The sequence below is a fragment of the Condylura cristata genome, unplaced genomic scaffold, assembly GCF_000260355.1.
Source record: "Condylura cristata isolate star-nosed mole 26May11 unplaced genomic scaffold, ConCri1.0 scaffold00020, whole genome shotgun sequence".
NCBI lineage: Eukaryota > Metazoa > Chordata > Mammalia > Eulipotyphla > Talpidae > Condylura > Condylura cristata.
Window position 1 is genome coordinate 28,220,464 of NW_004567121.1, and position 11,720 is coordinate 28,232,183.

The 11,720-nt window shown below is 57.1% G+C and overlaps 1 protein-coding gene across 1 annotated transcript in view; it reads right to left on the reverse strand.

Annotated features, from left to right (window-relative positions):
• Positions 1–11,720, reverse strand: part of EFR3B (EFR3 homolog B (S. cerevisiae)) — a 68,031-nt gene that overhangs the window by 7,297 nt on the left and 49,014 nt on the right. Inside the window, exons 11-21 of the mRNA XM_004686393.2 lie at positions 10,996–11,144; positions 10,581–10,632; positions 9,106–9,278; positions 8,388–8,463; positions 7,776–7,937; positions 6,462–6,593; positions 5,228–5,295; positions 4,455–4,582; positions 3,683–3,774; positions 1,539–1,587; positions 413–519 (exon numbers count right to left, since the gene is read on the reverse strand). Coding sequence (XP_004686450.2) covers positions 413–519; positions 1,539–1,587; positions 3,683–3,774; positions 4,455–4,582; positions 5,228–5,295; positions 6,462–6,593; positions 7,776–7,937; positions 8,388–8,463; positions 9,106–9,278; positions 10,581–10,632; positions 10,996–11,144 — 1,188 coding nt within the window. The remainder of the gene's footprint in view (positions 1–412; positions 520–1,538; positions 1,588–3,682; positions 3,775–4,454; positions 4,583–5,227; positions 5,296–6,461; positions 6,594–7,775; positions 7,938–8,387; positions 8,464–9,105; positions 9,279–10,580; positions 10,633–10,995; positions 11,145–11,720) is intronic.

The following is an 11,720-nucleotide window of genomic DNA, read 5'->3' on the forward strand; positions in this document are numbered from 1 at the left end:
TGCTGCGGCTCCTCCCCTGGCTCCACCTTCCCTGTGCCGCGGCTCCTTCCCTCGCGCCAGCTTCCCTCTGCTGTGGCCCCTGTGTGGATCCACACACAGTCATAGAGTGGTGAAAATGAAATAAGCACACAAGGGGAATGCCGTGGCGCACGCTAAGTGCTACTGAAGTACTTTCTACTAGGATCACGATGATTTCAGTCCGTCCCTTTGATACAGGAGCCCCTGAGGCCAGGGCTTCTCTTGATGTGAGCAGAGGTCTAGAGCAGAGCATGGCTAATACTCAAACTTCCTGGCTCCTGGGAAAGCAGTGTGTTGTTGGACTCCAAGCCCTAATTTCTAGGGGACAAGTGTGCAAAGATCTCCTAGCATCAGTCCCACTGGGCCTCGGGACTGCCCCCTTAGCCCCACTCACCCGGGCCCCGCAGTGTGCAGCGATCTCCTCAAAGGGCGCCTTCTGGAACTTCTCTACCACCTGCCGCCGCCGCTCACGTTCCTGTTCCTCGACCGCCACGCTGTCCACTGCGGCACAGAAAGCCGGTCAGCCCCCAGGCCCCACCTGCTGACCCAGGGCAGAGGCCCGAGGGGCTGAAAGATGGGGGGAGGGGTGTGCTCCTCGGGGAGCACCTCACAGAGAGCGCAGATTCTCCCCTGCCGCTGCAGGCGGCCCTGCAGGCGGGAAGGCGAGGCGCTCTCCTGCTTCTGCCTGCGGCCCAGCCAGGCCGCCAGGGTGCTTAAGGGACCCTAGGCCCGGCTCGCAAAGCCCCGGCAGCTGCCCGCCAGCAGGGCCTTTCCGTGAGTGCCCTGGGACAGGGCGTGCTTGGGGTTAATATAACGGGACATTGACACGGGCGAGACCACAGAGCCAACACAGAAGACCCATACAGCATCTGCTCAGAGCAGCCTGCGGCCATCTGGCCCTACACCTTCCTCCTGGCTCCGAAATAGTTAGCGGAAGAGAAAAGGAGGGGCCCGGGGTGTCCCTCCCGCGCCACTCAAGAGGGCAGCGCCTGTGCGCGACTGGAAAGATGAACACCGACCACTGTGACGAGAGGAGAGGCTCCGTCAGGTCCGGCATCGGTTACCAGGAAAGTCCACTCGCAACACTGCCCCGCCGGAAGGCAGGCGCGGCGCGGCAGGACGGCCGCGGGCTGTCCCGTCACCCGCGCGAGCGCGCGCAGTCCAGTCCTTCCGAGTCCTCACCCCGCCAGCTTGTTTTGCAGCACATTGCTGAGCGAGGGGGTCCACCTACTCGTACAAGACTGCTGTCTACTCCCAGTCAGTTCCTTGTCGAGGCGGCTGTCACGGCAGAAGGGCCACCTGCCAGAGGGCACGCGAGGCCACAGCCCCGTTGGGGGAAGGATCTCTATGGCCGGCTTGGTGGTGAGGCCGTGTTCCCCAGGCCTGGCCTCTCCCCGCGGTACGTGCTCTCTCCCTCCTGCAGGCTGGCTCTGGTCTGTGCTCTCTCCCTCCTGCAGGCTAGCTCCGGCTCCGCGCACCCTGCCCCCCACCGGCTCCCGAGCCCCCGGCTGCCCACTCACCGATGGCCTTCTTCAGTGTCTCGTAGGTGATCTCCTCCGCGGGCACCCTCTGGAGACAGGGGACAGAAAGGCTCAGGGAGGCAGGGGTGCAACGGCCTGGCCTGCTCAGTTACCTGGAAGCCCCTTGGCTTCTCAAAGGCCGTGATGGGGGGCTCCCTCAGGACACCCACGTCCTCACCAGGGACTCCTTAGGCTCCTCAGGCAGCACTGGGCCGCCAGATGAGGAGCAGGGACACGGAGGCTGGGAGGCAAATTCCTCATCAGAGCCAAGAATTCTCACTGCCCCCCCCATTGTCCCATCACCTCCTGTGGGTAGAAAATGCACATCATAATTTTTAAAATTTCCAGAAAACAAAATAGTGTTAGACGCAAGAGGAGGCAGCTGCAAATACAGTCTCAAATGTCACCTTCAAGTACTGAATGATGTTTTTGAAGACTTCTGATACTCAGTGACCCACCAAGGACATCTGAATATTTAATAGAGTAAGACCACTGAGGTTGGCTCAAGGACTGGGCTAGATCTCAGGCCTCTGCAGGGCCCATTACAAGAGGTGAGAATGAAACTCAAAGCAGGGTACCCCGCGGGTGTGTCTTGGGTCCGACTAGTTCCAGGAATTTTCCACTAGACACTGAGCTGAGTAAGTCTTGTGGCTGATTCACACACTGGCACGTAAATACAATGTTAAGTGAAAGAAGCAGACATAGGAGAGAACAATCCCATTAACGTCAATCCGGCAGGATCAAAGGGCTAGTGGCGCCCTTTGGGAAAGAGGAGAGCAGGATGGGGGGCTCTTGGCAAGGATGCCCGCCCAGAGCTGGGGTGAGGGCACAGGCAGACTCCCTTTGTGAAAATGCTCTGGGCTGCACTTGAGTGGTTGTTTTGAGTGGTTTGGTCATCATGTGTGAGCAGGAAAGGACAGCCGTGCAGATGTGGAATAAAGCTGCTCAACAGACGCCAAGTGAGCACCAACTCCGGGCAAGATGCGGTCATTTTAGCAGGGATCACGCAGCGTGGCAACGTAGGAACTAGGCTCGCCTGCTGTCACTCCCAGGACACACCTTGCACCAGCCAAGCTTAGCACCGGCCGTTTCAGGTGCAATGTACAAGGGAACCATGCGGGGTGCCAGAGCGAACATCACGGGCAAGGGCGGGTGCTGGGAGCCTGTGGAGCAAACTAGCCGTCTCCAATGTGGGTGATCTGCGCAGCAGTTAGAGGGGAAGGGTGAACCAGACGTGGGCGTCCGTACTAGCAAAGATGTGGAGGTGAATGGGTGGCGTGGGGTGAATGAGCAACAGTTTACTAAAGTGGCTGAGGTCACAGTCATAGGGAGGCTTGATTGGGCCCCAAAGACTTCTTGCTCCATTCGCCTCTGGGGAAAGGCTCGGGGCTGACTCTGTGCTCCATGGCTACCCCAGCCCGGAAGGGCAGGAACTGGGGAGCGCTGGGGTGTCTGTGGCAATGGACCCCAAGTCTCCATCTCTCCCAGGTGTGCATCCTCCCCACTTCCCACTGAAGCTTCTCCCTTGCCTCTGTGTGTCCCCTTCCTGGGGAAAGTCACCTCTAAAAGCAAAAAAAAGCCCTCCGGGCTCCGTGGCCTCCGCCACCTTCCTGTGTTTTTTCATTTGCGGAGGAAATTTGGTGTTTCCACTCTGATGCCTTATCCTCTCTTACTGGTGGGTATAGTTGCCTTATTTTCTGAGACAGGAGAAATAGCAGCAGGGGAAGATTGTAAGTGACTGTGAACAGGCCTTAGATAGTCACGGTCCTCAAGACAGGAGGGGAGGGAGGGTTCAGCTCCAGCTTTCTCTTCAGAAAAGCGCTGTCACTTCTCCATGAGAGAAACCCTATGAGCCTGTCTCCCCCTAATCTCGCACACTGGCCTTCCTGTTTCTAACAAGGAGCATGTCTCTTTCCATCACAAGTGGGGTGTCTGTCCAGTGACTTTATGGCCTCCTCATGTGTGTGAGACAAAGGATTTTTCCAGATGGGAATATATATGAGAGTAAGTAAGAAAAGGAGTTATTTGCGGACTTGTACTTCAGGGGTCTGGAGCATGGGCCACACAGGAAAGGGGAGGAGCCTCCTCTTGGGGGACCTCCGGCTTCCCCTGGACAGAGAGCACATCCAAAGCAGGACACTCACCTCCTCTCTCTCTGGGCTGTTCCTGGACTCCACCTCCACCTGCAAGGAGATGGTTTCTCCAATGCTCTTCCTCTTCGATAGGCGATCCTCATCTGGGAAGGAGAAGCCCAGAGCTGGAGCTCCCAGCCCGCACCGAGCACGGCGCAGGGTCACGCCTCCAGCTCCGTCCCCAGCCCTCTGCCTGGCCACAGTGCTCCCAGGGCGTGGACACACAGAGCTGCCGATGGAGCCGAGCCCTTCTCTGCCCACCGCAGGGTGCTGAGTTTTGCTCACTAGGCCAAGACTCTGGAATGATCCAGGAGCACCCTGGAGCGGCTCAGGACCAGAAGGCTTCTCCCAAGTCCCATCTGCGTCACCGGCTAACAGCTGCTGCTTGTGTGGAGCTTCCTAAGTGCCTCTGCCTTCAGCTGCTCACGCACCCCTGCGTGAGCCCCCTCGGGCAGGTGTTGCTAACATCCCCATTGTATGGTCAAGGGGACTTAAACTCAGATGCCAGGAGACTCGTCTAAGACTTTTCAGGAAGCCACAGAACTGGGCCTCTGATTCTGTGCCCTTCGGCCCAGTGGGGATTCTCATCCAGGCCGCCTGTGGGCCAGTTCCCTACACCGAGGAGGAGTGTGGGGAAATCAGTTGCTGTCCCATGGCGCCCAGCATGCCTCTCAGCCTAGGGTGACCTGCAGGGCCATGGAAGGTGACCTGCAAGTTCCCAACACTCGGGCCATCCCGGCCAAGAGCCAGAGGCAGGCCTGAAGTGCGTGGCCTGGGTGCATACCGGTCAGCTGCGGGATGTAGGGCAGGCAGAGCCGGTCTGCGTTGTAACCACTGCCCCCCAGGACTTCGCTGATCTTGCTCTGGCGGAAGAGAAACTCAATCACCACTCCTTCAAGGTTTTGAGACAGCCTGGACATCAGCGGAGGGGAGAGATGAGTTAGAAGGCCGGGCGCTGGGATGGCTTCCTGGTGGCTTTCCTTGTTACGGAACTAACGCTCGTTACGCAAGCGACAGAGAAGCAAAAGCCACCGCCCTGTTCACTTTCCACAGAAGCACGTCTCCCACGGGCTGGCTCCGGCAGCCACGTGCCCACACACCAAGTGCTGCCACACCTGGGCTCCCCCCCGCCCCCGATCTGTTTGTACGACTGCTCTAGCCAGAGGCCCGTCAACCCGGTCTACTGTGTGGGTGAGTCTAACTCTCCTTGCCGGACAGTTTGTTTCTCTAGAATGTTTCTGCCTCAGCCCCGTGGATGCTGGAGTAGGATCCGTGGCAGAGCATCAGGAACGACTCCCCCAGGTCGGACCAAGGAGCCCCCGGGGGCTGAGTGACACCCCCACATCATAGCCAACCCTCAGGGACAGCGCCGAGCCTGTTCCGGGGGTGGATTTCAGCCAGGTGACGGGGTCGGCCTTGACCCAAGGCTTCAGGGTCACAGACGGGTCTACCGTCTACCCTTGAGCCGGGAGGAGCCTAAGTCCCTGGCTTCAGACCCCAGCCCCACCTTCTTCCTCGGCTGCTTTGGGGGCCTTGAGCATGCACGAGTCGCCTCACCTTGGCTTCTCCACAAACACGTCCTCAGGGAGCATGTAGGGAGCCTCCTTCTTCCTGGTCTCTATCACCTGGCACGGGGAAGGGATCCTGGTAAGATTGGGTCCTCCCGGTGTTTCCTCCCTCGCCACCACGTGGCAGAGCACATGGCAGAGCCAGGCTGAGGGAGTCAGCTCAGCTGCACCAGGCCAGCAGCCTGAGGAGCCCGGTGACACACATGCCCTGAGTGTCTTCCCCGCAGAGGGGGCTGCGGTGTCTTGCTCCTGAGACAGTCCTGGACAGTCCTGTTTCCTATTCAAACATGACTCATGTTTAAATAGGGTTTAAGTAGTGGCCACTTCCGAGCCCACTCCAGAACCTGTCCCTGATGGACAGTGACATCTTCAGTTTCCCTCAGTCTCCGTAGCAAAGTTCTTTTTTTTTTTTTTTTAGGATTGATTTATTTATGCATACAGAACTGGGGCACAGGAATGGTGAGAGGGTTTATCAGAGACAGAATGAGGGGCAGAACAGGCAGACTGACAAAGTCCACTGCTGAGGGCGGCAGTGGGTGGGTCAGGAGAGGGAGAGGTCTGCTGTGCCATGTGGGCCACCTCCAGGGTGGGGATCCAGCTCACACTGAAGTGACTGCAAGTAGCTTGCAGTGCTGTGCTTTAACCTACTGCACCACCAGGGAGGGCCCCTCCTTTGCAAAGTTCTAATGAGGTGAATGTTTTTACGAAGGTGAGGAAGCGGGCTCTGTGGCCCACACGTGCGTGCAGGAAATGCCACAGAGGCAATGCTGCTGCTATTTTCACAATGAGGTTGTACAGGCATTGACTTTCCTGCACTCCCTCATCATCCCTAAGGCTGGAAAGAGTCTGCCTCCGTCGGGAGGTCTTTGGCAGTGATCAGCACCCTTTTCCATGCCCCCAGTCTGCCCAGCCAGCTGAGCCTGGGGGTCCTTTTGTTACAGCTCGCTTTGCTGGTTTTCACAGCCCATTGTGGCCATCAAATCCTACCTGCAAATACTCCAGCATGTTTTCAAATGTCTTTTTGTGACATATGACAGCACTTGATGGTATTTGGTATGAGGCAATACTGAAGCATTGCTGACCACTTAATGTGCCGTGACCTCTCGCCCTTACATCAACGCTCACCCCCACCTGCACTAAGCAAGGGGCGCAGCAATGAAGGGAGAGTTCCAGGGGACTCTGGTCAGGGGCCTCCCCAGCTCTCAGGGCCCCGAGGAACCCACCTCGTGGATGTGCTGGCAGAAGGCGGGCACCGTCGTGAGCTGGCTGATGAGGTTCAGGTAGGCAGCGCCCAGAGCGTAGAGAGCACAGCGGTTATACACCGGCAAGTTCTCCTCGTTGACCTGGGCCACATCCTGGGGCGATGCAGATGGGCCTCAGCAGTTTCTCCCTGACAAGCTCTACGGATGCCACCCCTCAGCCCCCACCTGCCCTTTAAAGATGACTCACTTCTCCAGACTGAGCCTTTTCTAGAATTTGCCCCAAACTTCCTGAGGCAAAGAAGTTATCCTCGTTAAAGCTGGAGTGAGGGGTCCAGGGATGATCTATGAGCAGAAGCTCTCACATTCTTGACTACGCAGCCATGGCATCTGCAGCTCCAGCTTAGACACCCTGACCCCCCACACCTCACCACAAGCCCCAACACTAGGGGCTTACTAAAGGGGTTTCCTCACTGAAGACCTGGGAAGAGTTTTTGAGGGCTGGCTTGGTTTGCTAAGCTGGGCTCACATGTGGGAAAGTTGTGGGAGTTACTAGGGAGCTGGGACTCAAATTGGGAGGGCTGGCTGTGTAGGGCTTTTTAAAAAAAATAAAGGTTATTGAGATAACACTGGTTTCCAAAACTTGCCGTGCAGCGCTGAGCACTGCCAAGCATGTGGTCTGGAGCCACACCACTGCACTTCTTGGCCTCTGTTCAGAAGGTGACGTCCACCTGCTGCAGGGCTTGGACACCCTGGCCTTTGAGGTCTGAAGGGCCCACCAGACTCCCAGCATTCTTGGCAGTAAACTGCCCCAGACAGCCCCCTAAGCCTGAAGTGCTGTCTAGTGCCACACGGTGGCCTCACTGGCTGCCTGAGTCAACGGGGAGGCTTGGGAGTCTGTGGGGGCAGAGCTGATGACAAAGGATTTGTCACACGTGTTTAAGGCTGAAGCACCAGCCGCTGTGGGAACTAGGTGATGTTTCTTTAGATAAGTCTGTTCTGGGGTCTCTCAGGGCTCATAAGCACCCTCTTGGGAGTCCCTGGACTTCTAGTCAGCCCCTCCCTGCGAGAGACTTAAAACACTAGGGGCTCAGGAGTGCTTCAGACTGGGCCTATCCCACCGTCCCTCCTTTAGCCTGAAGGTAGACTGCCGCGGATGGGTTAAGCATCCCTCCGTGCGGTTTGTGGTCTCTGTGGAGCAATGGCCACGAGGCTCCTTAATGTCACCGAGGGTGCTGGAGGGGGTGACGGGAGAGGCCGCCTTAGCCCCTTGTAGGGTGCCTGGCACCTTGCTGCATGCTTGGCCAAAACAGGTCCCTGCCAGAGCCCGGCCCCCACCTGGACGGCCAGCACCAGGCGGATGAGGTCCACCACCACCTCCTCGTTGGCCAGCTCGATGCTCAGGAGTGCCAGCAGGCCATAGAGGGCCTCGTAGTGCTTCTGGATGTTCGAGTCTGCCTTACAGCTCAGGTAGATGTGTCGGTAGAGCTGCTGGGAGTGCTGTGGGAGCAAGGGCGGAGCGAGGGGTGGAGACCGGAGAGGCGAGAAGGGAGGAAGGTTAGTCTGGGGGGGGTGGGGTAGATGGGTGTACCCCACTTCCACCCACAGGGAGAGGATGCCTTTAAAGCAGAGCTGTGGGAGCGAATGCCTCCAGGAGCCGTGTTTAGGAGAAATAGGCCCCATGAAACCACAGCAGAAGCTGCTGCCCACGTCTACTTCTAGAAGCAGAACTGAGTTGATGAACTCAGGCTGGCTCACCAGACCTGGGTGTGAGGATGACCTTGGGGCTCGAGCCCCCCAGGGGTCAGCAGGTCATCTAAGTAAGCACAGTCTGGGAAGCGGGGAGAGACAGGCTCTGGTGGCCTGCAGGGGCACTGGAAGGTGGGGCCCAACCGTGCCCCGCCCTGCCCCTCCCAGGCTTCACTGTGTCTCGAGGTTGCTCTTGCTAACCTTCTTCATGAAGACGGTGTCCTGTCGTGAGCACTTGTCCACTTTCAGCTTCAGGACAGAGATGTCACCGAGGGTGCTGGAGGGGGTGACGAGAGGGCCCACGTTAGCCCTTGTATGAGGCCACTCAGGGCTCACGTGGCGTCACCAGGCTTCTCCAATACCCTGGCTAGTTCCAAAGGCCCCCAGCTGGGGCAGCTCCCTCCAGCGCCCCTCTAAGCCTCGGAAATCAGTCGTGAATCCAACCTTATGCACCAAACCTCACGCTGGCCCCAGGCTGCGCCTGCCGCAACCTCTCCTCACTCAGCTTTTACAAAACTGCAGAGTCAGGGTCTTGCTCTGGGCTGGTCTTTAAGGGACTAGCTCTTAGCCCACTCTCCACTTTCTCCCAAGTTCTCAATTCCTCTCCTCTTTCCTTAAGCATCGATCCAGATTTTTCTCTTCTTCCCTCTCTTTCTCTGACATCTCCCCAGTCTCTATTGATGACCCTGAGCCCCCTTCTTTTCTTCCCACCTGAAAACTACCTTTAGTAGCTGCTTCTTATCTCCCAGATCTCCAATCAATGTCCCTGACCCCCACCCGTCTCCCCTCCCCGCCCCTCCCCTCCCAGGGCTCCAGGGGTCTCACTGGACATCCAAATTGTCCTCCCATCTGGTGGGAGGCCCTATCGGGAGTCTTTCCCCCCATCACATGTCAACTGAAACAGAGACTCCAAGTTCACCTGATGGTAGAGAACTTGTGACGGTTGCCATGACGGTCAATGAAACTGATCAGAATCTCTAGCACGAAGAGACGGATCTCTGCGTCCTCCATGAGGGCCGTGGAGAGCAGGCGGTCGAGGAAGTTGCTGGGCAGGGCTGACATCATGTTGCTGCACTGGAAGCCTGTGGATACCTGCAGGGGAGCCCAGCTCGGCTGTGCTTAGGTGGCCCGCTAAGATGTGGTGAGGGCACAGAGGATGGAGGCAGAGCTGGGTCTGAAGCACCCACCCTCACGGAACACAGCCCAGGCCGGCTCCCTGTCCTCCACTCTGGCCCTGATGCCTGAGGCAACTGTTTGAACATGCAGACGTGGTGGGTGGGGACAGTGAGCAGAACACAGTTGTTAAAAGCCTGCCAGCACTGGAGGTGGGCAGGAGCCGGGGAGTCTCTGGACTGTAAGTTCGAGCCCATTAGTGCACAGGTGATGACTATTCTCATGAATACCCGGCTCCACTGAGAATACACAGAAAACATTGAGGCAGCACAGTATATTTACTATGCTTTTACATCTTTATAATATGTTAAGTCCATACCGCAAAACAATGCTTTTGGTGATTCTGGAGGTCAGTGAGGATCCAGCAAAGCCGGGAGGCATCAACAGTAAACAGCACAGCTCATTGAGGGGGAGATACCTGAATGTACCCCAAACTGTAACCTTAACGATGGTAAACCCCATAGAGAGATGGCAGGTGCAAGCGGACCAAGCAGGTCACCAGCTGGAGCGTGTCAGCACGGCGCCTTTGGAAAGCAGACTACTGTGAAGGGGGAGAGGGGGCCAGGAATGGGGGTGCAGCGAGCTGAGCTTGCCTAGAACAGACACAGAGCTGAAAGATGAGGAGGGGAGTCTGATGGACCAGAGACCTTCCAATTTCAGTCTGAGAAGTTTGAAGTCTGGATGCAAATTAATGAAAACTATTAAACCAAATTATTTGAGAACTATTCTTCAGTGAGGAGTAGTGTGGGGATCAGAATGTCTTGGAAATGACTGGGGGTATGCTCGAGATAGATGAGGCGTGATGGAGGGAAGAGTAACAGTGAGAATCACCGAGGGGTGAGATGTGCAGCAGAGACACAGGGTTGTAAGCCTGGGATCTGGCTTCATACCCAGACTTCAGGCCCCACTCAGACTGACAGCTCAACATCTCTAGGGAATCTATATATTGTGGCAAGTTGGTCAGGGGAATAGCAATTGTTTTTTAAAAAGATTTATATATTTATGTATACAAGAACTGGGTATAGGCCAGAGGTGCAGAGGCGGTGAGAGGATTTACCAGAAGCAGAGTGGGGAGCAGAACAGGCTGACTAACGAAGTACACTGCTGAGGGGAGCAGCGGGCGGGTCAGGGGAGGTCTGCCGTGCCATGTGGGTCACCTCCCTGGCCAGGTTCCTTGGAAGCAGCTGCCTCTTGCAGAGACAGAGCAGGAGAGAGACTTACCTGAAGGAGGGATTTCAGCAGCATGATTTGGGTCAGCCGGTTCCTGTTCTCCCTGTAGGCCAGACACAAGGCCCAGCAGGATGGTGAATGGGCAGAAACCCCACTCTTGCCCGCTCAGTCCTCTCTGCTGATTAGGGCCTCCATGGGGCCCTCTTGCTAGGTCATGCAGGACAGTAGCTCCCAGAGGCAGGAAGCAGAGTGGGAAATAATGGCTGTCCCCAAAGTGGGTGGAGCAGACTGAGGCACTGTTGTGGGATTCACGGGTCCCTCTAAAGCTGCTGAGGGCCATGAGAGTAGAAAGAGATGAGAAGTGAAGACAGAACCAGGAAAGTTGAGGGGGAGAAAGGAGACAGCCCAGGTACAGGGGGAGGGGAAGCCGGGAGGCAGGAGGGAGAGGACGGAGAGGCAGGCTCACCCTGTCCTCCCTGTCTCCATGGCGTGGTGCAGGGACGGCAGCGGGACCTTGCTCATAATGAAGAGGATCACCTCTGAGCGCTGATACGTAGGCAACGTGCTGGCAAAGGAACCTGTGGGAAAAGAGGGGAGGGCTGCTGCAGGGGAGACCTGCGGACCTGTGGCCAGCCTTGCCGCTGGGCGACCGCTGTGGAGGGTGAGGACTGCAGACCCAGGAGAGCCCAGACGACCCCCGAGGCTGTGCATAAGGTGCTTGGGGCGGAGAGCACCTGCTGGTGCGGGGAAGGCTGTGGAAGTGACGCGCCCTTACGCGCTGATGGCGGGCTAGATGGTTCTCTGCCAGGGCCAGGGCGTATAGATCTTCTCCCCTGCCTGCTACCTCTCCCCTTTCTTCCTTCTCTTTATCACTCCTCATTTCCCCTCAATTGCTCCAAAGTGGAAACTTCAGGTAGGAAGCTTCAATGGGGACTGGGGTGCAGGGAGAGTTCACCTTTTCCAGTCTTTGATCTGAAGTCCAGGCTGAGAAGCCCACTGAGACTGTCCTGTTTTCAGATTCCGGCCCAGGGAGTCCCTGACCTGTGTGTACTGTGGACTGACTCCATGTTCCCCAGTGTTCATGAACAGCATGATAGGAGCAGTTGACAATCCCCCTCAAGTCCTGGATTGTACCTTTGTCCCTTCCTCCAGTTTCCCCAATCCTGTGCCTCCTCCTTTGGGTATCTGCCT